General features: G+C 41.6%; 1 protein-coding gene across 4 annotated transcripts in view; it reads right to left on the bottom strand.

Moving 5' to 3' along the window:
• Window positions 1–27,276, bottom strand: part of IFT140 (intraflagellar transport 140) — an 85,691-nt gene that overhangs the window by 45,039 nt on the left and 13,376 nt on the right. For all 4 annotated transcript variants that reach the window (XM_050979880.1, XM_030229573.2, XM_009099625.4 and 1 more), the window contains exons 6-17: window positions 25,468–25,643; window positions 22,368–22,459; window positions 21,130–21,236; window positions 19,807–19,955; window positions 13,177–13,380; window positions 12,709–12,781; window positions 11,485–11,576; window positions 10,518–10,645; window positions 8,925–9,042; window positions 8,212–8,339; window positions 3,920–4,067; window positions 2,068–2,199 (exon numbers count right to left, since the gene is read on the bottom strand). In XM_050979880.1, the coding sequence (XP_050835837.1) occupies window positions 2,068–2,199; window positions 3,920–4,067; window positions 8,212–8,339; window positions 8,925–9,042; window positions 10,518–10,645; window positions 11,485–11,576; window positions 12,709–12,781; window positions 13,177–13,380; window positions 19,807–19,955; window positions 21,130–21,236; window positions 22,368–22,459; window positions 25,468–25,643 (1,547 nt within the window). The remainder of the gene's footprint in view (window positions 1–2,067; window positions 2,200–3,919; window positions 4,068–8,211; window positions 8,340–8,924; window positions 9,043–10,517; window positions 10,646–11,484; window positions 11,577–12,708; window positions 12,782–13,176; window positions 13,381–19,806; window positions 19,956–21,129; window positions 21,237–22,367; window positions 22,460–25,467; window positions 25,644–27,276) is intronic.

Below are 27,276 nucleotides of genomic sequence, written 5' to 3'. Positions count from 1 at the left end.
GTTAGTGATCACTGGAGATTGGTAATATACCACGGAAAGGTAATCTCCTTTTATTAGAGTCATTATTATTTTTATATATATAAACATGTATATTAATAGTACAAATATTATAATAGCAACTGTTAAGTTCCAAGATTTCTGAAGATTTCAGATAAGCATTTCTCCAAGTTTAGTCTCTTCTCAAATATTAGTCTGCTGTTCTGAAAGTTAACTATACAGACCAAATTCTTTTATCTTTGCCTTCATGTAAATCTTATGAATACTGAAGCTCAGGTTCAAATCCTTCCCCTTACAACTGGCAGTTTTAAAGCTTCAGGGGTACTTTCACCACCCACTGAAAGGCAACTCAAAGCAATTTAATCATCATGCAGAAAACCAATAAAGTCTGAATCCTCAATGTCAAATGATCTGTCTGGAGTGTAACAAGGAAACTTTCCCAAGACAGGCACAGAGGAAGATCATCTGAATCATGAAGGACACCAAAGTCCATGTACACTCTACCCTAATCGGATAGATACATAAAAAAACCTAGATTTTAAAGTATACAGAAGCTAATAAAAGTAGTGTTATATTATAATACAATGGAAGTCTCGGGTAAAGTAAAAGACAGAAATCAAAAGCACAAATCTGTTTAAATAGAACATGAGGAATTTCTGGAACCAGGACAGTAAAGACATTATGGTGAATAAGGAGAAACCCTGGAATGAAACTTGGTCAACAAAGCTTGTTGTTGACCAAGTCAACTTTATTTACTGTATTTAAAGCAGACTCTGCTCTTTTACTAAATTAGGTTTCCCAAATTAGTACAAGTGAAGTAAAAAGTGACTTCATCATAAAGAGACAACCACCTACCAAGAAAATGGAAACAAGAGAGGAGCACAGGATGAAGGAAGCAAAGTAATGCAGATACTTACAGGTTTATATATACATCCCCTCCGAAAACACAACTAGTGGCAGCAACAATCCATACAAAGTCAAAGAAAAAACAAAACAAAACAAACAAAAAAAACCAAAAACAAACAAAAAAAACATAATATCAAAGTAAAATAGCATGAGACATGATAGAGAAATGTTAAAAAGAAAGATTAGAAAATGCAGCATATCACATTTGACCTTTCAATTTAAAGGAGAAAGAAAAGCAGAAGACAAGCAGAACACTAAAAGCTCAGTCTGCACAGGAAGACTGACAATAGACAGTGCTTTAGTGCTTTGAAAAAAATGAATTGCAAAGTGCTGCTCTGAATCTGAACATAATAAGTAGATACGTTCTTTCTGTCTAACAGTGCTCCCAAACTACACGAGGATTAGAAGTCTCCTTAATATTAATTTCCTGTAGATTTTACAAAACTAAATACATTAGTATAGTAAATGGGCTCTGTTGCACTCCCCCTACAAGACAGGAACAGAGCAAATCATCATCCTAAGAAGCACCAGGAAACTCAGGTCAGAACTTCACCAGAAACCAATTTGTAGGTGAAAGGCTGCAGCTCTCCCAGCATGCATGGAATTATGTAGAGTATTATTTACCTGAGATGCAAACAATTTTGGATTGAAATCAAGTTTTAGAAGTTAGAGCTGGCATTCTTAGCATTTGAAGCACACAGGCACTTGTTGATGGTGCAGGATGACTATCCTTGCTCTCTTAGGTATTCCTGCAAGGAAGTGGGATGCTTCTGCCAAAGCCAGTATGAAATGTCCTGTCATATGACCTACATAAATCTCACACACACACCCCTCTTGTACTTGCAATAAACACAGTGACTAGATAAATCAGAGTTTTTTCCACATCCCTTTTTCAATTGCATTACGTGGTAATTCCTGTTTCTCCTACACTTGTACATCACATTCCGTTTACAATATCCATTAAAAGCCATCTTACTACAAATTCCACAATTCTGTCAAGTTCATCTGCATCAGAATTATCTTTATGCCATTTCTACATGTGATGCATCCCCTGCCATTGGAATTGCTGTACTTACCCCAGACTCAATTTGGTTAAATTAGATCCCTTTACAGTGCAAAGTCTGAATTTTGGGGAAGGGAAAGAATTCTTAGAGATTACCTCACCTTTTTTGCAAAGTAATAATGGGGCACCTCTATGCCGAGAAGGAGCTGGAAGGATGAAGGCAATGGAAAGCTGTCCTGCAGCAAAAGGCCATGCTCTTCAGTGCTGAAGAATGATATAATCCAAACATCCATCTGGAAAGGGAAGTGAAGCACTATTTTATTTTTATGCTGCAATATCCTTCTTTTTATTTTCCATATTCATTTGGCAGAAGCTTCTCTTGACAATAGTATGACTTATACATTCAGACACACAGCTGCTGGGAGGGCAGAGCCACATTCTTTCTCCCGGCAGTGAGCAGCCAGCACCTTGCTCTGCATTCCAGACTGCTCCTCCTGCACAGGAACTCCACCTCTACCTCTGCAACCAGCTTCACCCACCAGAAAGAGAGAAGCCCCTGGCACAGATGGCTGCTTCAGGCATCTCTCTCAGAGATCTGGCTCAGGGCAAAGAAACAGAATCACAGAATAAGAGAACCACAGAGTGGTTTGGGTTGGAAGGAGCCTTAAAAACTATCTTTTTTTAAAAAACATCATATTATTCCCATTGTAAGTTTATCAGCTCACTGACTGCTTTGAGTTCCCAGGAAATACATCATCCATGCAAAGATAGTTCCTCTTACAGTTTAACTATCGACCTGACTCAAGTTAAAATAATATTCATTTTCAGCAGAACTTTACTAAGTCATTTGATAAGGCATAAGCAGACAGTAAAATGCTCTGTTGAATAATGGGCATAAAGTTGCATTCTTTTTATATCTTTTTTCAACTTTACTTAGGAGCCAAACATTTCTAAGTTTTTTACTTGAGTAACATTAGGGTCAATTGTTCTTCTCTTTGCTAGAAGACCCTAGCCAGGTCTTTTGAGACATCCCTATCCCTATCCCTATCCCTATCCCTATCTCTATCTCTATCTCTATCTCTATCTCTATCTCTATCTCTATCTCTATCTCTATCTCTATCTCTATCTATCTCTATCCCTATCCCTATCCCTATCCCTATCCCTATCCCATTTCCTCTGTTTACTTTGATCTTTTCATGGTTCTTTTAGGGTCATTTAAACCAACAAAAGACACAAAGAGCTTTCTATATCTAATTTTATGAGATTAGTTAAAATAAGGCACAAATCAAAAAACTTGAGATTAAAATGGATGTTTCAAATCAATGCAATGTTTATGCAGGATAGGCAGTTCTGTACAAACAAATTTGTAAGGAACACTACAAGTACAATAGCAGGGGAAGAAGGGGAGACTTGTGTGTATGATGAAAGAAATATTTGATTAGATAATTTCTGATCAATAAAAATGAATTTTTTTTCTAATGTAAAAACATAACAGAAAATTTGGGATATCCCATAAAAATGCACAATATCTCTCCAGAAAAGGAGAAGATGGGAGGGACTGGGTAGAAGAGCATATTTCTCTGTTCACCTTAACAGTATTGTCCCTGTTATTCTATCAAGTTAATTCTTGCTGCTTAAAGTGTACTCAGTATAAAAAAATCAGCAATTTTTTAAGTTACAAACTTCTAGCTTATCCATCCACCCAATAATGTCACCTGAAAAACTGCAGTCCAGATAGAAGCTTGCATTATGGTCATTCCCAAAATTCTATCACAGCTAAAGAAATCCCCTTTTTTTCTTCTTCACTGTATGCAAGCTTGGCCCAAGCCAGAGACCTGCCATAGAGGGACTGCCTGAAGCACAGACAGCAAACACAGAGTTCACTACTCATTTTTGCATGTACTAATATGTACTACCCACTCCTACACCTTTAATGAAGCAGGAAGGATTTACTACTTGGACAGGTAGTAAACTCCATGTAAAACAAGATAAAACAAATAGAAAAGTCCATACTGTGCCCTCCGTCTGGATTTTCTTTTGGTCTGGAGGTTGGAGGTCTGCTTCAGGAATTACTTCACATACAAAAAGTCTTGGTTCACTCTGGTCCCAGAAATGGCAAGCAGGGATGTGACTGTGCAACTCTGGATACTCCACTACAAACCTATCAAGAGACAAGAAAAAATGTAGAAAGAGACAAAGTAATTCCAGCCCATTCATTGCATGAGTGTAAATAAAGCTCTAGCCAAGGGATACTCTGTATTAGAACATTAACCAGACACATTTTTTGGGGGTTAACTCAGCTCTGCCTTCAAACCATGGAAGCATTAAGATTGGAAGAGCCCTCTAAAATCACCAAGTCCAACCATGCACCCAACACCACCAGCACATTCACCACTAAACCATGTCCCAGAGTGCCATATTTGTACATTTTTTGAACACTTCCCAGGAGAGAAGTGTTTCCACCATTGCCATGGCCAGCCTGTTCCAATGCCTGACAATTCTACCAGAAGAAATTTTCCCTAATACCCAATCTAAATCTTTACTGGCACAACTTGAGGCCATTTCCTCTCATCCCATTGATTGTTACTTGGGAGAAGAGATCAACCACCACCTGACTACTGCATGTCAAGAATTCCGAGGCACTGTGGAACAGCGCAAGGACTTCCCCTGCAGCCTTGGTGTCCTGGGTTGACTATATGATGCTTTTATCCCCAATTGTCTTGTTCTCTTGTTCTGTTTATGCTGAATAATAAGTTTTGCACCTTTAAGACCTGTTCTGAGAGTGAAGGAGGCAGAGAAGAGTCGTGCAGTTTGTTTTCAGACACTGCACTCACACTCCTCCACATTCCTGCTCCTGGACTGTGTGGTCTGCAGATGAACAGACAGCGGGACAGAGCTCTCCTTTGCTTGTAGTTAGTTTTAGCTAGCTGAGGCAAAGAAGTTCCCTAGACTGTGGGTTTTTTCTTTTTTCCCTTTTCTTTGGACCCCTTTAAATCTGTTCTATACTGAACACCCAGAAGAGCACTGGCAGCTTGTACCTGTGGCCCACCGGGCTGGGCCTGGCCCAAAACATTCCCAGCACCAGAGGAACGGATAAGTCACTGAGTGAGCTAAACTGCAACCCAGGGAGGGGACTTTCTCAGTTTGTCATCTCTTTTGGAGCAGCAAGGGGTTTTATTGTTTAATATTGTTTAGGTTTTATTGTTTAATAAACAGGTTTTTCCACTTTTCTCCAAGGATATATTTTCTCCTGAACAGGTTGGGGGGAAGGGCCAATTGAATCTAGAATTCAATTGGCCCTTCCCCCAATGAATCTGCTTTTCTAGAGGAGCCCCTTCAGGGGCTCTCTCCCAAATTTGCCCTGAAACCAAGGACACTTGGGAAAGCCAGTCTCTGCCAGCAGTTAAAATAATAAAATCTTACTGCCTCCTTTGGGCATTTCAATACTACTTCAGTGCCAGCTATGTCAAGACTCCAGACACACAGAATCACACTATTTTAGCAATGGCATAGTATTCATTCTTCTGAAAAAATGTCAAATTATTTAAAAGAAAAACCAAAGACGTCATTAAAGAATTTTCTCACTTGCTGTCACCACTAAAGGGTGGAAGTTGTGGGGAGGATTGGAGTAGGGCTAGAGGGCAAATTGAAAGAGACATTCAAAGAGGTGCAGAAATGGCCTAAGTCCTCTCCCTGCCAATTCAAAATCAGTAAATCAAAAAAAGAATTTCTTTGGTAAAAAAAACCTGGGAGTGTTTAGATTTTGCCTCAGGAGGCAGAAAGAGAAGCAGAAGCGGTCTAGATCATTATCATTTTCTGCTGAACTGACCCTAATTTGAAGATCCTTCAAAAGGATGCACAGATAAACGGATTATTCACACAGACACTATCTAACACTCAAACAGTGAAACAGCATTCCTGGCTTGGGTTGGCTTCTGTTGGACTACACAAGATACTGCACTTGGAAACAATTTCCTCACTTAACTCTTGACAACACTACTCCATAATTAACCAGGATGTAAGACCCCAGATTTGCATTGGCCTTAGTTTTTGATGAGCTGGGTAGTTTCTTCTGGCTTTCAGTGGAAAGGAGAGTAATTCCTTTTCTTTGCTCGCAATACCCAAAGCAGATAGTAGCTAAAAAAGCAATCCACCTGTTCCAATGCTGGTTTTTCTTAAGAAAAATACAGTCAGAAAAATTATTGTAAAATCAAATGGGAATTTGTACTCTAATATTACATCATACTTTCACAAGTATTCCCACTTCCCACCAGCACTGAATTGTGCTGCTAGAATTTCTAATGCGCTTCCTACAGCACAGTTTGCATGAACAGAAAGGCGTCAGCTCTAAATAGACACATCATGAGTTTTTAGTCACACAAACTCAATTTTTATTATATTTTAAAAAGACCTTATTCCTACAAGGACCTTCAGAACGTCCTCTTCTCATTTCCCTATTATGCAAACTCTTCAAGGAAGAGTAGCTTTCCAACATTTTTTTTAAATTTAAAGATCTGGATCCTGATTCCATTCATGTAATAGCTCTGTACAAAACCCCAAACACCAAATCATCCTCTCCTCAGAAACCTCTAGCTTGATATGGCTTCTGAAGTGCTAGTAGCTCTCCCTGAATTTCTCTTCTATGAATTTGCCCAGTATCTCCATAAGCACTTCCTTCAACCTCTCTACTGCCTTTGCAAGGATTTCCTTGGCTCAGCTGCATGTTGGCTGAAGAACTACCTCCTGCTTATTTTGAGCTTGCTTTTGGGGTGTGTTGATTTGGCATAGCCTGGTGATTGGCTGCAGGGGTGGGGGGGGCATGCATCTCAGGGGTAGCTTCTGTGAGAAGCTGCTAGAAGCTTCCACCACATCTGACAGAGCCAATCTCTGATGGCTCTGAAGATGGACGTGCTGCTGGCCCAATTAGAGAGGCTGGTAATGCCTCTGTGATAACATATTTAGGAATAGAATCAGAACAGTGCACACGCAGGTTTCCCCCAGGGGTGGGAGTCGCCAGGGCCGCTGCCAAGCCAGCACAGCCCATGGCGAGCCTTGCCTGCCCGGCCATCCCTGGCCAACTGCGCCACAGGCAGAAAGGCAAGGGCAGCTTCTCCCCCACGTGAAGAGAGGTGTTCAACAGCACCTGCACCATGGCAGCCGTCACTGCCCCTGCAAAGGTGGCAGGGCTGCCCAGCCGGCAGTGAAAGCATGGTGAGCAATTCCCTGACGTGCAACCTAGACAGGATCAACTTCTCAGCATTGCAGGATCCTGCAAGAACCTTTGAATTAGTGGAACTTGTTGACAATGCTACCAACAAGCAGCAGTTTTTTTCTAGTCAAAGAAGAGGAGGAAGTGAGGACATGTGAGGGAGAACAACATGGTGACACCATGGTAAGTAGGAAAGGGAGAGAGGAGGTGCTCCAAGCATTGGAGCTCAGATTCCTCTGCAAGCCATGGTGAGGACCATGCTGAAACAAACTGCTGCCTGGTAATGCATGAAGTCCACGGGAGATGCAGAAATCCACTCACAGCCCATGAGAAGTACTCCTGCCGGAGCAGGTGGATGCTAGAGAAAACTGCGGTCTAGTAGAAGACCTGAATAGAGAGAGAGAGAGAGCCCTTGCTTCTAAACTAGAGCAGTCTATCCTTCAAAGACTGCACCCCATGGATGAGCCACAACAGTTTTGGGAAGACTGTTTGCTTGTGGGAGGGACCCCATGGCATAGCAGAGGAAAGACTCCTCTCCCTAAGCAAACAGAAGATCTTGAGTGACAAACTGACCAAAACTCCCATGCCCTATCTCCCTGAAGGGTGGGAAGGAGGGAAGGGCTAGAGCGAAAAGAACTGTTTTAAGGGCTTATTTTACTTCTCATGATCCTCCTCTGACTCGGTTAATAATAAATATACTTCATACCTTTAAATTTAAACCCATTTTGCCCTTAGAGGGTTTTTCTCCCAGTCCTTATCTCAACTCATTAACCCTTTGTTAATTCCTTTTTTTTTTTTTTCTTCCCTCCTCTCCGCCCAACTTTAAAGACAAGGGTAAGCAAATGACTCTTGTGGGTGCCTAGTGTTTGGCCAATGTCAAACCATTACACTCCCTAGCTCAGATTATTGGAATAGATAGGGATGCAGCTTGATGGACATACAATTCAGTGTTAATTAGTTCTTTAGATACAAATAATTAAATTCATACAAGCTCATTCCCAAGATGGAGGATTGCCAGAATCAGGGTATGCTTGTCTCCACAGGGCTGATTTCCATCTTAAATCCACCATTAATTCTTGAAGCGAAAGCTCCTTACTTGCCAATGCCTTGTCCAGCAAAAAGGTTCTCTCTCCCATCTCCCTGTTCAGCCTTGAAATCAAAGAGCGTAACTTGGTCCATTTCAACATCATAGAAACAGATCTTGGAATCAATGTTCCCATCCGCCTACAAGACAGGAAAACAAAGGGTGCTGGAGCATGCAGTCAAAAGGAAGAATTAGGTAAGTTTATCCCATATATGTTGGCTGAAGAACTACCTCCTGCTTATTTTGAGCTTGCTTTTGGGGTGTGTTGATTTGGCATAGCCTGGTGATTGGCTGCAGGGGTGGGGGGGCATGCATCTCATGGTTAGCTTCTGTGAGAAGCTGCTAGAAGCTTCCACCATGTATGCTTCATGCCCTCAGCTTTCTTTGTTGGTAATCACATGAGGTCATTCTTACTAAGAAACACCAGGAAATTCCTGGTTCTTTTTCTATTCCAACAAGCCAGCCTTGAATTCCTTTGAAATGCTACAAAGCAGCTTTTGTAACTAAAATATTCCTTTTCTGAATTGTTCCCAACACAGAACAAAGCCTTAAGAGAGCTTAATTAATGCTGGGACATGACACTTCATTATATGACTCAATACACTGCCTGGACCAGGTAGGTTTATTTCTGAGAAGTGATTCTTGAGACCTCAGTAATCTTGACCCACACCTGCCTATGAAACAATGGAAAAGTCACAGGTGGTAAGTGAAGAGCTGTGCCTCACCCTGCTGACAAGGATGCTGACTTTGCTGCCATTAGCATTGCACTTCACAGACAAAATGTCTCCATGGCCCGGGAGCAGCTTGGATAAACTCTTGCTGTTGCAGTGCACTTTTGCCTCTCTGTGGGAAGGAATAAACTTCAATTATACGGTGGCAAGCAACTGGCAATTTAGCAAATTATGGGTAAGACTTTTAAAAGCAAACTACTTTGACTATATAAGACAGCTGTCCCAGACTCCCACTTCCTCTCCAGAGGATTGCTGCCACTGTCTTTCAGGACTGAGTTAACAGACTACTCTTTCCTCAGCAGGAATAAACATCAGTGCTTCTACAGGATTCCCAAAACATGGCTATACAGCAAGAACATCTGAACATAATTCTCAATTCAGAGGCCTGCTTTTCCTACAGAAATAAGCTGAACAGTACCATGAATGTTGAATAGAGCCCATCACATAAAAGTTCTGTGTACGGAAAGCACACAGTGCAGCAGAAGTAAAGAAATGTCATTAGCAGGGCATATTTATATATTTTATTATCTCAAAAGGATTTTATTGCTGGTATAGATACAAACCCAGAAATCAGTCAGCGACAAAGAGGACAAATCTCATGAAACGAAAGAATGCAGCAAAAAGTGACAGCAATTTATAGCTATAATACAATCTCATGAAAAAAACAAGTTTGATTCTATAAAAATAACATTCGTTCTCAGTCAATTATGGTGTCCTGAAATTAAAGTGTCATAATTTGAGAAAGGGTATTTTCAGTACCAAATGCAAAAATTTATCATAGCATGCATGAGTGGATCTATTTTTTCTCACTATCAAACATCATAATCCAATATTTATGCTAGTTATAACCTGCTCGAATCTAATAACCTTCAAACTGTCCCACATGGAACATGCGTGATCTCCACCCAAGTAGTTTCCAGATGGCAATTAACTAGACTTTAGCATTTTTCTGGTGACAGCATGCAAAGAAGAACAGAATCTGTTTCATTCTTCAGGTTTTTCAGCTTTTCAAAATTATGTTTGTCATCAGCAGCTACATTTTCAAAATGAATGTCATGTCAGTATCTTTTTCATGTTCATCAGTATGAGAGTACAACAACCTTTGAAAAAACTCAGATAAACTCCTTAACCTAAACAGGAGAAAGAAAAAAGTCTCCACATTCTAGGTTCACTTTTTCCATAGATTCATTGAAAGAAGTTTGCTAATTTATGAGGAGATACAAGACCTGGCTTTATTTCAGTTCTTTTGAGATTCAAGTCTTGTTCAAGATACTAAAAGCAATGGGACATCCTTAGCTTGATCTTCCATAAATTCTCCACACACTTTAAAATGCATTCAAGTATCCCTCACGGTATCCTCTTTTTAAAATAATAATAATAATCATCATCCTCATCAATCCATGACTTGCCTAATAATTCCATGGTTCCTCCCTTGCTTTGGAAATACGCCATCAGTTCACATAGCTGCATGTATTGCCTCAAGGTTCAAAGGGACTGTTGCTTTTCATCAAATCAAAAACAGCTAAAGACTCCCCACAAAATACACGCTTAACTATAAACAGATTATTTTAAAAGTTTTATTAATACCTGCGTGAGAGATCAAAGATTTTCAAGTGAGCCAGATCAGTTCCCACAGCCAGGAAATTCCCACAGACATCCAGGAGGCACGGATTCCCCTCTGCTTCAGAGAACACGAGCAGCTGTTTAACTGTGCCCTGGGAAGAAATGTGTAACACCAGGTTTGTGTGGCCACAGCGTCACTAGAAAGGACTTAGTTCGTCACCAAGCTGAGTCATAAATTGCTGAACTTCTGTGTTAGATGAATCAGTCCAAGCAAATTGGAGAAACATACACACACAAATGCAATCTGGGTTTCAGGTATGTACGTAACCTCAAAAAAATTCTAAATTTAAAGGCATCATTCTTCAATAATTTCCTCTTTGGTAACACAACCTTTACCAATATGAAAGACATACAGAAATATCAATGTCCCTGAAGATCCTTAAATATATAGCTGTAAAAACAAATACATTATATTTATGTGACGAATCACACCCATTCTAAAATATAATATTTGCTTCCTAAATAAAATTATGTATCACAGAACTCTGATAATTAGATTTCTCTTTTTGGTTCTCACAGACTAGCAGAGGCTGCAAAGGTTCACACAAAATGTGCAAGTGATATTTTTCATTATCTTGTAAGAATATTCAGTACAATCATCTTCCTGAAAGTAGTATATGTATCTCAACGTGCATGCACTTTAGATCGTCTTAAAGTCTGTAAATACTTATTAGTTACAACAGTAACTAATAAGTATTTACAGACTAATAAGTAACATTACAACAGCAGTAATGTTCAGAGTGGCAGACTTTTTAAACAACACAAAATGTCAAGGATCTTTCTGCTGAAATACTCAAAATATATTTTGAGTACTGTATTAGGACAAGGAAGAGTTAATAGATTTAGGAAGATCATGCACATTACTTTTAAACTCTAATACCAATCTTTGAAAACAACAAGGCCTTTTTATCCCCTTCATGGTCTTCCTTACCTGCCAAGTGCGGACCTGAATCCGATACGGCTCCACTGTGTATAGATTTTCTCCATGAACAGACAGAACTGGAGAGTCACAAAGGAAAGAGCCTGGAACAATCACAACAAAGCCATCATTACAATAAATATGTTCTGTAAAAAGAAAAAAAAAGTAACTTACAGCACACAATTTCCACTACCTTGCACCAAATCTCTTTTTTGATCTATCAGTCACTATTGAATCCCAACACCTTGGTGTTTTAGCCTTCTTCCATACTGCCACTACATTTAAAAGCTGGGGTTCCCACTACAAACAGGTGTTGGTACATTCTGTCCATGGAAACAACTGAGAAAGGAAGGGCAAAGAGTTCATATGAGGAGTGAGAGAAAGAAAAAAAAAAAGTGCAGTGTGAGGTTCTGGTAAGAAAATTCACTTTTCCCTTTAGTGCTACTGAAGAGGGATAACAGAATCTCTGTCAGAACAGTGGCTCTGCAATAACTTCAGAAGTGGTAGACTGTTAGGACCTTGGTGGTAATAAAGCAATGATTCAGCATGGGAAAAGTTATAAAATATATCAGTAAATACAGACAAGCAGAAAACACTTAATGATTCTTAAAAGACAAATCCCAAGATTTAGGATGGAATTGATGGAATTCTTCACCACTTATTTCTCAAGGCAGAAATATTTAGGGAAAATTAATCATTTAAGAACCTAATTTACTCTACTTGGCACTGTACAGAGCAATTTACAGGATAACTTCTCTTGAGAGCTGGGACAAAAAGCCTCCTTACCAGTTCCTATGTGAGTGTTATGTAACCTTGATTACACTTTCTCTCAAGCAAAGTGGAAAAGCTTTCAATAGTCATTGCCACGCCTTATCTATAAAGGCAACAGGAGTCACAGCTACAAAAGTAGGAAAAAATTCTTCTTGATCAAATCAATGGTGTACTCAAATATAAAAAGAAGTAGTTCTAGCCTCAGACACAATGCTTTGTGCAAGGCCCTCTATAATGTAATTTAGCTATATCATATAAAAGCTTTCTCTAGCCCTGAGTTTTTCCAGTCTAGAAGAAGGAACCCTGGCCAATGACAGCGGGGTTGGAACAAGATGTGCTTTAAAGTCCCTTCCAACCCAAACCGTTCTTTGATTCTATGCTTACAGTGCATCAGCTACCATGAATGAACATGTAACTTTGGAAGAAAAGAAGCATTCAGACTCTGACCAATGTTTTAAGTCCAACCTGCATTTCTGAAGGTATCTCCTGAGCACTCAAAGACAGTCACTTGCTTCCCATTCCAGAATACTATAGCATCCTAAAACAAACAAACAAAACACCAAATAAATATATACTTTTAGTTCCTTTTGGAAGCATGCAGGAAATCATGCAGTAAAATGGCAAGAACTCCCCTACAATAGCCACCAGTTACTAGTTCCTCTGGTCATTGGGTATGAAGGCTTTTAGCAGCCCAGAGGTTCTCTGGGTTCTGGTGAACACCCTAGAGCATTTCTGACTCCAGTTTTGTGTTAGAAAGAACCAGCTCCACTGCAGCACCATTGCTACTGTTACAACAACACCTTCATAACACACTGGTTTGAATATTAAAAAAAAAGACTTATCTTAAAGACTTAGGAAGTTTGATCTTGACAAACCTAATCAGGCAACTGATTAGGCAAATCAACAACAACAAAAAAACCCAAACCAATTAACCTGAGTAGCAAAGACTCCACTAGCATTCATATCAACATGAAGGCTGTGAGTGGTTCCTGTGCTGAAGATCGTCACATTGAAGAGGTTGGGAGACACCTGTACCACGGCCACCTGCTGATGAAAATGTGCCAACATGGCCTGCTCACTGAGGATCACCACGGAGCTGATGTTGTTCACTGCCAGCAGGTTTTTGCGGGACCCCCACTGTATATAATAGGAAAAGAAAAAACACACAATTTCATCTCTAGTCTTGAATTGTCACAGCACTGTCCCAAGAGAAGTAACATGGGAAAAGACAGAATAAATATTTTTATACATATGCAAAGTCCTACTATGCAAATACAAACTAAAGGGAATGACTGGGAAATATGAAAGATTCAAACTACTATGCTTCTTACCCAGTGTACTGGTTTAAAAGACACGCACCCGCCAAGGAAGGCAGGAACCTTCCTGGAATGAAAAGATAGCCCCCTCCCTCCAAATTATTATAATTTCACAAATACAGGGCTTCCAGGAAAAAAATATGGGAAAAGGAATAACAGTTCTTTTCTAGAAAATATATGTCTATAAAACAGAACAAACAAAAAAACAACAAAGAAAAAAAACATAAGTTTTCCCACCAGCCAAGCAATTTCCCCTTGGTTGTAGTTATGACCACAATCAGCGGGCGGCGCCATTGGGCAAGGCAGAGGGTCTGTAGTGGCTCTCCCATGGCTCTGGGGAAGTGGCTCTCCCATGGCTCTGGGGAGGCTCGACTGTGAGCCCTGAGCCTCCCCAGGGTTAATAGTGGCCTCAGGAAGACAACAAATAGGAAGCAATTCCTTTGAGAAAACCTAACCCTCAGCATTATCCACCCCAAATTTTTTTTTTCTCATACCAACACGTTACATTGAACTTACACTTTTTAACATGCATTATCCTAATTACATACATACATACATGCAGATATGGATACAGGCACAATATCATAGATAGTTCACCCCAAAACAAGGTCCCGTTGAGGTAAATGTTATGTTTCTGCACCACCTACTAAGTGCAACCATGTCCCTGAGCAAAGACAACCTGACAAATGGCTTTGTCTTTGCTCGAAGCAGAATTCATCCAAACAGTCCTTCCTAACACACCTCTCATATGTACCACTGGAATCTTATCACCACCTGCGGTACACAGGGGTTCAGATTGTGCAGGGCCAGCTCGCTTAGTGGAACCTCTGTGTTAACTAACCCTGTAGCCTTTGCTCAGTGCAAATCCCACTGCTTGAAGGTCCTACGTCCTGTTGTCTTCAATGTTGTTTTTAGTAGTCCATTGCACTGCTCAACTTCCCCAGCAGCTGGTGCATGGTAAGGAATGTGGTATGCCTGCTAAATACCATGTTCTCTAGCCCAAGTGTTTAATAAAGTGTTCTTGAAATAAGTCCCATTGTCTGACTCAATCCTCTCAGGGGTACCATGTCTCCAAAGGACCTGCTTTTCAAGGTCAGGATGGTGCTCCGGGCAGTAGTGTGAGGCGCAGTGTAGGTCTCCCACCATCCAGTGGTGGCTTCTACCATTGTGAGCATATAGCTCTTGCCCTGGCAGGTTTGAGGCAGTGTGATGTAATCATTCTGCCTCCCCACACTTATACTGGACTACTGCCTACCCTACCGTAGGGGCTACACCTGCTTGGCCTGTTTGATGGCAGTGCACATTCCACTGTCATAGATTATCTGGGAGATGCTGTCCACAGTTAGATCTACCTCTCAGTCTCATGCCCCCTTATAGGTGGCACCTCTGTCCTGACAGCCCGAGGCATTGTGGGCCCATTGAGCTAGGAACAGCTCTCCCTTGTGTTGCGATTCCAAATCTATCTGTGACGCCTCGATTTTTGCAGCCTGATCCACCTGTTCATTTTTGGTTCTCCTTATTAGCCCGACACTTGGGGACATGGGCATCCACATGACAGACTTTCACAGGTAGCTTCTTCACTCAAATGGCAATGTCTTGCCATTCTGCAGCAAGTCCAGACTGGTTTTCCTCTACACTGCTAGCTGGCCTTCTTCCACCTGTCCAGCCACCCCCATGGAGCATATGCCAAACCCCAAAAGTCAGTGTAAAAGTAATTATTTGGCCAGTTCTCTCATTCAGCAATGTCCAGAGCCAACTGGATGCCTTTGAGTTGCACAAACTAGCTTGACCTACCTTCTCCTTTGGTACCTTCTGTAAGTTGTCACCTGGGGCTCCATTTTCAGTTCATTCCTACAATGTGACATGAACCATTAGCGAAAAGAGCATAACATGTTTCTTAGCCAGCAGTTGATTGTATGGTGGAGTTTCCTTGGCTTACATCACCTGTTCCTGCTCTTCATCTGCCAGAACAAAATCCTCATCTTCAAGCCAATTCATAATTATTTCTAAGATCCCAGGGTGATCTGGATTTCCAATACAGGTCCGCTGTTAATCAAGGCAATCCACTTCATGTAGCATCGGTGGTGTGATGGATAAAGGGAACCTTTCCTTTTAACATCTACCTCAGCACTGGCAGTCGGGGTATCAGAAGAAGTTGTTCCTCTGTGCCAGTCACCTCTGAGGCATCCTGAACTCCTTCACAGGCTGACAGGATCTCCTCTCTTGGGGTGTAGTTGGCTTTGGACCCTCTGTAACTTCAGCTCCAGAATCCCAGTGGCTGGCCCAGAGTGTCCCCAGGCACCTTCTGCCAAAGGCTCCAGGACAAGACATTGTTCCTGGCTGCAGAGTAGAGCCAGAGTTCTTCACCTCTGTTCCCGTCCTGACTGGGCCAAGGGCTATCACATGAGCGATCTCCTGCTTGATCTGGGCAAAGGCTTGTTGCTGCTGTTCAGGGCCCTAGTGGAAATTGTTCTTCTTGCAGGTGACCAGGTAAAGAGGGCTCACAAACTGACTGTGCCCCAGGATGTGAACTCTGCAGAAACCTATGCCACCTCGGAAAGTTTGCGTTTCCTTCTTGCTGGTCAGTGGAGACATTGCCATGGTCTTGTTGATGACCTTGGTGGGTATCTGGAACCATCCGTCTTGCCACTTCACTCCTAGGAACTGGATCTCTCAAGCAGGTGCCTTGACCTTAGTCTTTTGGATGACAAAACTAGCTTTCAGGAGAATCTGGATGATCCTTTCTCCTTTTTCAAAGAATTCTGCTGCCTTGTTCCCCCACATGATGATGTCATCAAAGTATTGCAGATGTTCAGGAGCCTCACCCTTTTCCAGTGCAGTCTGGATCAGTCCATGGCAGATGGTGGGGCTGTGTTTCCACCCCTGGGGCAGTCAGTTCCAGGTGTACTGCATGCCCCTTCAGGTGAAAGCAAACTGAGGCCTGCATTCTGCTGCCAGAGGAATGGAGAAAAATGCACTAGCAATGTCAATGGTGGCATACCTCTTCACTGCCTTGGACTCCAGCTCATACTGGAGTTCCAGCATGTCCAGCACTACAGCACTTAGTGATGGTGTAACTTCATTCAAGCCACAATAGCCCACTGCCAATCTCCACACCCCATCAGACTTGCCCACAGGCCCAATGGAGCCAAAGGAAAAGTGGGCCTTGCTGAACACTCCTTGGCTCACCAGCTCATGGATCATCTTGTGAATGGGGATCATGGCATCCTGATTTTTTTGGTACTACTGGTGATGCACTGTTGAGGTGGCAATCGGTACTTGCTGTTCTTCTACCTTCAAAAGTCCTAACCAGAGGAGTATTTTCTGAGTTCAGGCGAGATGTTTAGCTGCTTAGTTCTTTCTGTCTCCGCAGCAGCAATTCCAAAAGCCCATCAATGTCCTCTTGGGTCTTTGAAGTATCCGTTCTTAATGTAGTCAATGCCCAGAATACATGGGGCATCTGGGTCAGTTACAATGGGGCGCTTCTGCTAGTCCTTCCCAGCCAAGCTCACTTCAGTTTCCAAGAACCTCAGCTCTTGAGAACCCCCTGTAACCCCAGAAACAGAGACTGTTTCTGACCCCACACATCCTGGTCACATTAACATACATGGAGCACCAGTATCAACAAAAGCCTTGTACTCTTGTGGGTTTGACATGCCAGGCCATCAGATCCACACAGTCCAGTAGACATGGTCATCCCCTGCTGCCCCTACCTGGCTAGAGGTAGGACCCCTCTATGTATTCACTAGTTCTTGTGAATACATATGGGAGGTACCTTCCAGTGGGTCAGATACTTGCCCATGGGAAACTGGTACTGCACTCACTGTCACTGACTTCCCTTTTCCTTTCTCCTTCAGTTCTTGTATTCAGGGTGCCAGGACACAGGGAGGTTTCCTGTCCCACCATCTCATGTCTTCTCCATGACTGAGTAGGAAATATCCTAAGTCAGTTTGTGGGGTATACCTGCTTTCTCTGTCTGGAGGGCATCCGGCTCTGACTTCATGGGCTCTGGTTTCTACTGGTGCTACAGGTAAATATCTCTCCCTGAGTTTTTTACTATCATCCTTGAGACTCTCGACCAATGTCTCTAGAGCAGAGATGTGAGTCTGCATCAGGCTTCGGACCCTACTCTTGTAATTCCGAAGTTTGCTTGCTACAGCATCCATTGTCTCTTGGTTGCCCCTGAGATGCATGTTTGCCTTTAAACTGGAGTATTCAGATGGTCCCTGATGTGCCAGAGTCCACCACATTTGCACTATGCACCTGACCTTGTTAGGGTCATTATCACATTGTCCATTCCTTCCAAGAGGTATCTCCAACACTGCCATTTCTCTCAGGCACTGAATCCCTCCTCCATGGTCTTGCATGGCTTTTTATGATGGTGCTCCTGCAGTCTGCCCCTGTAAACAAGCCTTTCTTACATTTGCTAGAAGCCATTCCCGGAAAGAAAGGGGTCCTGACTCCCTCACGAACGGCCACACCCTGGGCCAAGGATCCCAAAAGCCTTGCTTTGGTACCATCAAGTTGCATGCCTGTATGCATAAGGTCCCAAACTTGAATCAACCAAGCCAAAAAAGCCTCACCTCCAATCATGTAATGTCTTCTCAAAGAGAGAGACTGTGGAGACTGTCAAGCAGCCATGATCATATGCCAACCAAACCAGGGTAGGCTAGACCACATGGTGCTGCCCAACAAGGTTTCTACATCCAGTACACAAATGGGTTACTCAAGAATTAGTATTCTCTTTTCACCCCTTCCTCTCAATGCCCTTGAGCCCCACATTGGTCACCAGTTAATGTCCTGGCTTAAAAGACCTTGTTTGCCAAGGAAGGCATGAACCTCCCTGAAATGGAAAGCTGCTCCCCTCCCTCCAAATTATTGTAACTTCAAAAATACAGAGCTTCCAAGAAAAAATATGGGAAAAGGAATAACAGTTCTTTACTAGGGAAAAAAAAACCAAACCAGAAAACCAAAAAAAAACAATAAAAAGCCCGATGACCAATTTCCCCTTTGGTGTAGTTACAGGGGCTGCAGGGGATGCGCTATTTCTGGATGGTGCTCCATATCCAGTTACCTGGAAAAAGCCTGAATGGGAAAGCTGATACAATCACCTGTACCTATTAGATGTATGAGATACTTATGGCACACTTTATTTCCCGTATCCTGGATCTTTTGTTACTAAAGTTTGTCAATATAACACTTGGATTCTCCATTTTCACAGCACTTCTGTTTTAACTTTGTAAGTAGGATAGTGTTACAGACCCTCACTCTATACCAACACAGAGCAAGCAAATACCATTGCTTTTAAAATACTTTCCACTCTTATGAGAAAACAGAATAATAGCAAATATAAAATTACTTTCTCTTGAAAGTCACCAGATATATTTGATTTTCTTTCCTTATAAAAAATAATGGGCATTGTTCTCACATATGGAGCACAGCAACAGAATGATGTAAAGTATAACAGAAACACTCAAAGTTTGAAAAAAAAAATTAATATGGTATAAAGCCCAACAACCAAAGATGTTGGAGAACCTAAAGCACAAGCTTTGCCTTTTAGCAGAATGCTGGTGGCAAAAAAAAAGCTGTTAATTAATATAAGACTTTTAAAATTTAAATTTATGATTGTTACACTCAGCTTTTCTCTTCTGTGCATATCAAAATGCTATTAGGCATAGAATGACAGTGTTTAACCTCATTGTGACAAATTATTTATTCCAAATAAATAAAAATGCTGCATCCCGACATTTAACAGACAGTATGTTAAAATATATAGCATTCCTTCCTAGATGGCACATCTCACCAAAGAATATTTGGTTGTAAATATATATTTTTATTTTTACAACTACCAGTGAGATGAAACTTTACATTAAGAAAGTGATAAATAGAAAAAAAATTAATAAAATCATTCATTTAGTCAGATTTTCTTGCCTTTTTAATAAATTTAAGTAAAACTAACATTCCTGATAATCCTTTTTTTTTCCAGAAAATAATTTCAGGGAGCTGAATCCAAAGGTTTTGCCAGTGAGCCATATGATGGAGAGACTAGCTACAAACAGGGAGTATTTCTACCCATTTCAATTTTAAAAGTTACTTGATTCTCAGGGTTTTTCCTCCAACTTCTGAAGGAGGACCAGCCTCTGGAACACATACCCATATGACAGAGATCATGTTCACTGGTTGCACAAAGATGGTCTGAGGTTTGTGAAGTCCACTAACATTCCAGGAGGCTCTTTCCTTTTTTTACCTTTATCTGAGTGACATTTCCTTCAAGTTCTGTAGATGCCTGGAACTTCCACTTCTCCTTGCCCTCCAAAGCCCATGTGCTCTGATGAGATCCTGCTGCTTTCTTCCACATGGCTACTCTCCCCTTGCTAGTTCCAGCTGCCAAGACACCTGCCATTCACAAACATTTCAGGTATTTCAACTTGGACTTCAGAAGAACAAACCCACATTACACAATGTAACAGGCAGCGAATCCTGGCTCTTGAGTACTGAGAAGCCACTTTCTAGCAACAGCATTTCTCTCCTCACTGCAAAAAAGCATCCTAGTCCTATACTGGAGAACTTTTCTGAAGAACCAATGGGAGAAGTTTCACATGGTAACGTGCATCTTCTAAGCTACCCGATGAAGTGATTTTTTAAATGCATCAGACAATTACTTCATTTTAATCTTCTCTTAGAATATAGAACTATTGAATATGCTGAGCTGGAAGAGTCCCCAAGGGTCATCCAATCAAGCTCCTGGCCCTGAACAGGACAGCCCCAGCAATCCCAATACGTGCCTGAGAGTGTTGTCCAAACACTTCTTTTACCTCTGGAAGCCTTGGGGTCGTCTCCACTTCCTGTTCAGTGCCTGACCACCCTCTGGGGGAGAAACTTTTAATATGCAGTCTAACCCTCCCCTGGCTGGACACAGCTATGGCTGTTCCCTTGGGTCCTGTCACTGCTCACAAAAACCAGAGGTCAGATTCACCCCTCATGAGGAAGCTGCTCCATGCGCCCCACAGTCTCCTCTAGGATGAACAAACCGAGTGATCTCAGCCATTCCTCCAATGGCTTGTGTTTATTTTTAAGTAGCTAGTTTTGTAGTCACTTTGGGCAACCAGCAACTGAAAACCATTGCAGCAGATACCAGCTTTGCCTACACTAGCAAACAAGGTGGTGTCCAGGAGCAGGTCTGTAAAAAGGACGTGTTGTAAGGACCTGGTATATACATGATACATGTCACTAAGCTCTATTTTGCATTAGCTGTAGTGCAGGCTTGTAGACTGAATGCCCAAAACATGTTGAAGTTCATTAGGTGTACTCCAGGGGTACTCGTGTCAAAGGGAATCCAGCTCATATGCCACAAGACAGCTCCACGTGAGTCCAAGTGTAGCTGAGTATCGAATTATTTCCCTGCACCTTTCAAGGCATATTTCCATCCAAACTAAAATCTTCAACATCACATACTACCACTGAGATCCTCAGTCACAAGACAAACATAATGAAATAATTACAGGGCATGGAAGGCTGAGGTTTGACAAGGTTTAGCACCAGAGATCACAGCTGCCACATTATTTCTCACCTTTAGCACTGCAGTAAGATACACAGTTTATACATTCTCCCCCCTCAAAGCCAAATTGCATATCTAGGGAGAGCACATAGTTCTCATCTTGATCCAAATCCCAGAACCTAAGGCACACAAAACAAGAGCGTTAACAATGCTTTTCTTTCCAAGTGTCTTGCCAAACCCTGTCAATAGGATGCTATACATGGCACTAACTTACTATTTCCACAACACCTAGATAATTTCACTTTTAAAATTAAATTGTCAGAAGCTGCTTGGGGAGTGTGAATTTCTTAACAATCCCCTTCCTTTTCCTTTGAGTTTTTAATCTGCAACATGTTTTGGGATATTCTCCTATGAAGAAAGAAGTCAGAAGCAAGCACAGCTTTAAAGAAAATGAAAGAAGGGAGGGCCAGTTGCAATTTTCTTTCTCCCTAATTATGCTTCTACTCTATTTTAAGAATATTCCTGGGTTAGTCAGTAGTCCTTTGGATTTCAGATTTATTTTCTAGAACTAAATACTGCCATAAAGCTATTCCTTCTTGATACTTGGTCTTTATTGTATTCTTACAAAATGAACAAAAGATTCTGTCTGATAGTAGCAGACAGAGGCTCAATAAAGGGAAATACTGATATTAATGGAACGCTCCCACCCTCCCAAAAGGTTAGAGGAACAGGTAGAGCAGGTCATAGTAAAGACAAGGAAGAAAAGATTGCAAAAAAGGTAAAACTATAGAACACAGTAACATAACAGCATGGCAAAGCAATATACTTTGAAGGATTAGGGAAAGAAGCAATTGCAATACTTGTCTTATATTACAGTAAAATAAACATCCTGAAAAGTAAGCACTTTTTTTTCTGGTTGCTGATGCCATGAGTTTCCTAAGGATCAGAAAGTAACATTGGCAAGAACGGCAAAGGGGCTGTATTTTCATGCAAAACCCCCAACTGGATTTATTTTCAGAATAAACCAGTAACAGCACTCAAAGAAGGAATAGAGTTGGTAGCACTGCCTGACAAAATAAAATACCTAGAGAGAAAGCAAGCCATACCAAATTAGTTTCTGTCCTTGGGAAAAACGTTTTTTATTTCATTTCTCTACTTATTTTTACAAACAAAATTAGGAAATGTTGGGAGTTTTTCATTATTGGTAAAAAAAAACCCAACCAACATTTCAGGAAAATACTCAGTTCATTGCAGACTGTACCTGTTAGCTGGCCCTTCTCAGGGGCAGCCAGAACAACTTTCATTCTTACCTGATGACTGTCTCACCTAGTGCTGTAACAACCAGGCTATGGTCTACTAGAATCATGTCTGCAGAATGACCAGTCTTCCCACTCAACTTCACCTGTTAACCATAAGCAAATAAATACATTTACAGAAGGTCAGAGGAGCATGCTGAAGGACACCAAGCCTCTGAACTCCACAGTTTGGCTGAACAGTAAAAATATGAAAATAACTAGACCCATCTGTCAATTCAGACAGACATATTCAGACAGTGAATTCAGATGATTCTGACAATGATCACCTATCATCAAGACTGTAATGTATAAATTTAATAAAAGAAACCCTGTAGTGGGTTAATTAAGTAGATATGGAGAAGTATTTTACTCTTGCACTAGAACTTCTCTTAGAATTAAATAAAGATTCCTTTAAAATGTGAAATTCCAGATCTTACTTCTATTCAAATGTAAGTAATGATCAATAAGAAGTGGACACTCCTGTAATACACAAGTGTCCAGTGTTTTTCTGTCTTGGATAAAAAGAAAAAAATCTTAGAAAAGTGAAGGTTTGGAGTCTACCCACAAGCAGCATTTGTAATAGCACAGGGCAGGGTGTGAGACATTTTCTCTTTAATTTCCTCTTTTAATTTCTGGAGATTCTCTGTCAATCTTTCCACTGAGGAGACACGGGCCTATAATGGGGTGGAGATAGTTTCTTCATATATCTGGAGTTTGGTAACCAAACAATCCAAGTTTTGTTCTCCTTCTTTCCATGACATCACTCCTAATGACTTGGCATATGACATCAGCACACTCTGTAGGAATTTCTGCTGTATGTTTTGCAAACACTGAATATTGTCTGGATTAGTAAGGAATTGCTCGTTATTTGAAAATATCATCTCCAGCACTGCTAATTCTCTTAGGTACCAGATACCTTGCTCCACAGTGTTCCACTTGTCTCAGTGCACTAAAAGGTCATCTTTCCAAGGAAATCCATTCCCTCACATTTGACAGGAGTTGCGTCCAGAGGCTGAGAGTTTCTGGTCCTTTCCCAGTCCTGTGGTCAATACTTGCATCCCAGGACATGGATCCCAGTTGCAAAGTGTCACTACCATCTAATTTCATACCATGGGCCACAATAGCCCAGCATCAGAGCACCCAGGTCACCAGGGGCTCACCTGACTGGAATGAGAAATCTTTTTGCATGTCTCGCAGCTCACGCAGGGATAGGGTTTGGGTGATTATCTCTGGCCCTGATTCCTTTTCATCACTCACTAAATGAACTGCTTTGGTCTTGGATTTCTTCTGAATACAGGCAACTGCTCATAGCAGAGGATGCTCTTATGGGTAAGCTGCAGTTTAAATGGCCATAGTGCCTGTTGCTTTGCTTTCCTCCTCCTCCCTCTGAGGGTGCTGTATAAAAATAAGCAGTGTCCAGTAAATAGTAGCCAGGGTCCAGCACATTCCATAACTTCACACCTCTCTGGAACTGCCACAGCACTTCTCTTTCAAACACTTTATCAGGGCCCTGGTTCAGGGGCGAACTTCCGAAGCAGGAGTAGAGTACTCTTTCAAAAGCTGGCCCATTTTCTCCCACATGCCACACTACTAATGACTATCCACCAGGACATGTTTCTGGACAACTTCCCTAGAAATCTCTGTCCTAAATCTTAACATGGTGTACACTGGACAGAGGAAACCTAGTAGACATATCAATGAGGGCATGTTTCCCAGATCACTGTGAAACAGGTCACTGTGGTGGATACATAGCACATATACGGGAGTATATGCAGGGCTAGGTATCATACCCACATGAACAGACCAAGCAACACTAAAACCACGGAGCTCTCTACCTAAAACACAAATGCTTAGATCAAAGTTATCTCAATCCTCTTGAGCCTTACCTTGGGCACCAATTAAATGTGGTGGCTTAACACCAGCAAAAAATTAAATGCCAAATAAGCTATGGCCCTTCTCCTGCCCCTTCCGGTAAGGGAGGGAGACATGCAGAGACTATGGATTGAGATAATTTTCTGAAAGCAAAAAGCAATGGAATAAGAAACACAAAGTAACAGCAATATGAATTTTAAAAAATATCCAAAACCAGATGTTTCAGACATAAAAAATTAGTTTTATGTGCCTGCTGAGACCAAAACCAAAATGGTGGACGCTCCCCAAAGGTTGCATCCACGCGACTTCCCCAGGCTCCTGCATGCTGTCGCAAACAAAGGCAGTATGGCAAGAGGCTTCCTGCCCCTCCCAGGCCAAGACAACAAAAAACAATGGCAAACAGACCCTCCCAAAAGCTGAGTCATCCAAGACGGGTTGCACTGCAGCCCTGCTGGGCTCAGTTCCACACAAGTGCCTTCACCGTTGCTTCTACCTCTCTGCCATACTGGGGGTTGATCCTACAGGCTCCTGCCACTTCCCTGAAATTCTGCTGCACTCCTTTTGGCTTGGCTTAGCTGGAATGGGTTTGGGCTCCCTTTGGCTGGACTGGGGGCCTTCCCTGTCCTCTGCCCACGGTCTCCCCCTTGGTGCCACCATTCAGCATATGTCAGTTTTGTGTTCTGCTGCTTTCCTTTCAGCACCATATCCCATAGCTGCAGCTCAGAGGAAACAGGAGAGGGTGGATGGCAGGGGCAGAAGACAGAGTCTACAGGGCTGATGCCAACAACCTTCCCATGAGAGAGAGCAAGGCAGAATGGTGTCCACTTAATGGGGTTGTGTGTTTTCTCCCCAAAAACAGTGATCATATAGGTGGTATAGAATAACTTAGCTGCACCTACGTGGTGCTAAGCACCACCCACCTCTGCAACCAGGACAACTGGAATTTCCAATTTTTCTCTAATTCACTAAGAAACTGAAAGGAAGTATAAAAGAATTAAGATAGGGTCAAAATGAAAACAACTATGAAAAAACAGGAAGACAAGATGAAAACCATCTCTCCAAGTTCAGTATCACATCATTCTATTCCACTTTTAGATAAGCTATTTTTGCTTCTTATCAACTTATTATCTGGGAAACATATATGAGAGCTGATTCATTTGAAAGCAAAATAGTAATAATCAAAAAACAAAACAAACTTATAAAGAATAAGAATTGCAACTTTATCCTGTAGTATGACTCTTACCTTCATGAGCTCTTCTGCCTCTCCCTCGGGAGAAACTGCATGTAAGGACAACTGCAGAGTTTCTGTTATTACAAGTAAAACATCTCTTTCCTCTAGTAACAGGAGCTTTCGGACCAGACTGTCTGTAGACAATACCTGCCTTGTCTTCCCTTGCTCATTCACATAGTGCACAGAACCTGTAGCACAAATAAACAAGGTGCAGATTTTAGTTGACATCTTTTAGCTACAAAAGCCAAAGTTGATGTTTTCTACCTTAATAAAACATTCCTCAAGTGCTGAAAATGTAAAAATAACAAAAATTCTTTCACTTTCTAGTTCTTCTCAGGATAGACAGTACGGTAGCTGACCAGAGCAATAAACCAAAGCATATTTTCCCCCATTTATAAAATCCAAAGGAGACTACTTTAAATAATTTTAAACTGCAAATAAACTTTCTGTATGAATGACAGCATCTGAAATCTTCAGTCTTAGAAAAAAATCTGTGAAAGAAGAATGGCAGCTAAGAATTGGTTCAATTTACAGCAGAGTTGAGATGACGGAAAACTGTGGACCTGAAGTTTTCCATTGTTTAGGAAACACTGCACCACACACCAAATTCATCTAATCCATAATTTGACTGGCAAATGGGACAGTGTTTTTTTAAAAACACTGACATCGGTAACTAATGCACCCATCAGCATTTCAAAAGCCATTATAATGTCATTAAGTTGTATAATCATAGAATCACAGAATCATTAAGGTTTGAAAAAGCCACTAAAATCATCAAGTCCAACCTTTGATGAAGTAGCACCACACCCAATAACCATACAATGAAGTGCCACATCTAGTAATTTTTGAACACTTCCTGGGATGATCACTCCACCACTGCCCTGGGCAGCCCATTGCAATGCCTAACAACCCTTCTTTTGAAGAAATTCCTTTCTCCAGTCTGCCCTCTCCTGGCACAACTTAAGGCTGTTTCCCCCTGCTCCTTGCCCCTTGGGAGCAGAGCCCAAACCCCCACCTGCCTGAAGCCTCCTTTGAGGGAGTTGTGCAGAGCCAGAAGGTCCACCCAGAGACTCCTTTTCTCCAAGCTGAGCCCCCTCATCTCCCTCAGCTGCTACTCGTCAGACTTGTGCTCGAGATCCTATCCCAGCTCTGTTCCCTTCTCTGGATACACTCTAGCCCCTTAAGGTCTTTCTTGTCATGAGGGGCCCAGAATCCAGGTGCTTCAGCAGCATCCAGCACAGGGGGTGGTCTCTGTGCTGGGCCTGTGGACACACTATGGCTGATCCCAGCCAGGTGCCATTGACCTTCTTGCACAGCTGGACTCAGGTTCGGCTGCTGTCACTAGTACCCCCAGGGCCTCTCCTGCTGGGCACTGTCCAGCCATGCTCCCCCAAGCCTGGAACACTCTGTGGGGTTGCTGTCACACAAGTGCAGCACATGGCATTTTGCCTTATTGAATCTCATACAGTTGGCCTTGGTCCACTGCATGCACAGGTTTAGATAGCAAAACTCCCAACAAGCACTACAGTTGTTTGCAAGTGGTACTCCAAAAATCACCCAAACCAATGTCATTAAAATCTGACACATCACAAGTCACGTTCACATAATTTCTTAGCAGATCACAGTACTATACAAGGGCAACATTTTATACCACTGCAAATCAAAAAACCTATTAAATTAAATAGCATCTTCCCCCAAAAGCTTAAGCAGAAAACACAAGTGTATAAGAATGAACATTAAGAATCCACACTAAAACGTAAGAGCTATGATCTGATTAAAAAGAATGTTTCAATTTCCACTTTTAAAGTGAATCTCTTTTTA

Source organism: Serinus canaria, chromosome 14 (assembly GCF_022539315.1).
Source record: "Serinus canaria isolate serCan28SL12 chromosome 14, serCan2020, whole genome shotgun sequence".
NCBI lineage: Eukaryota > Metazoa > Chordata > Aves > Passeriformes > Fringillidae > Serinus > Serinus canaria.
The sequence above is the reverse complement of the archived record's forward strand: the minus strand, read 5'-3'. Positions and strand labels throughout refer to the sequence as shown.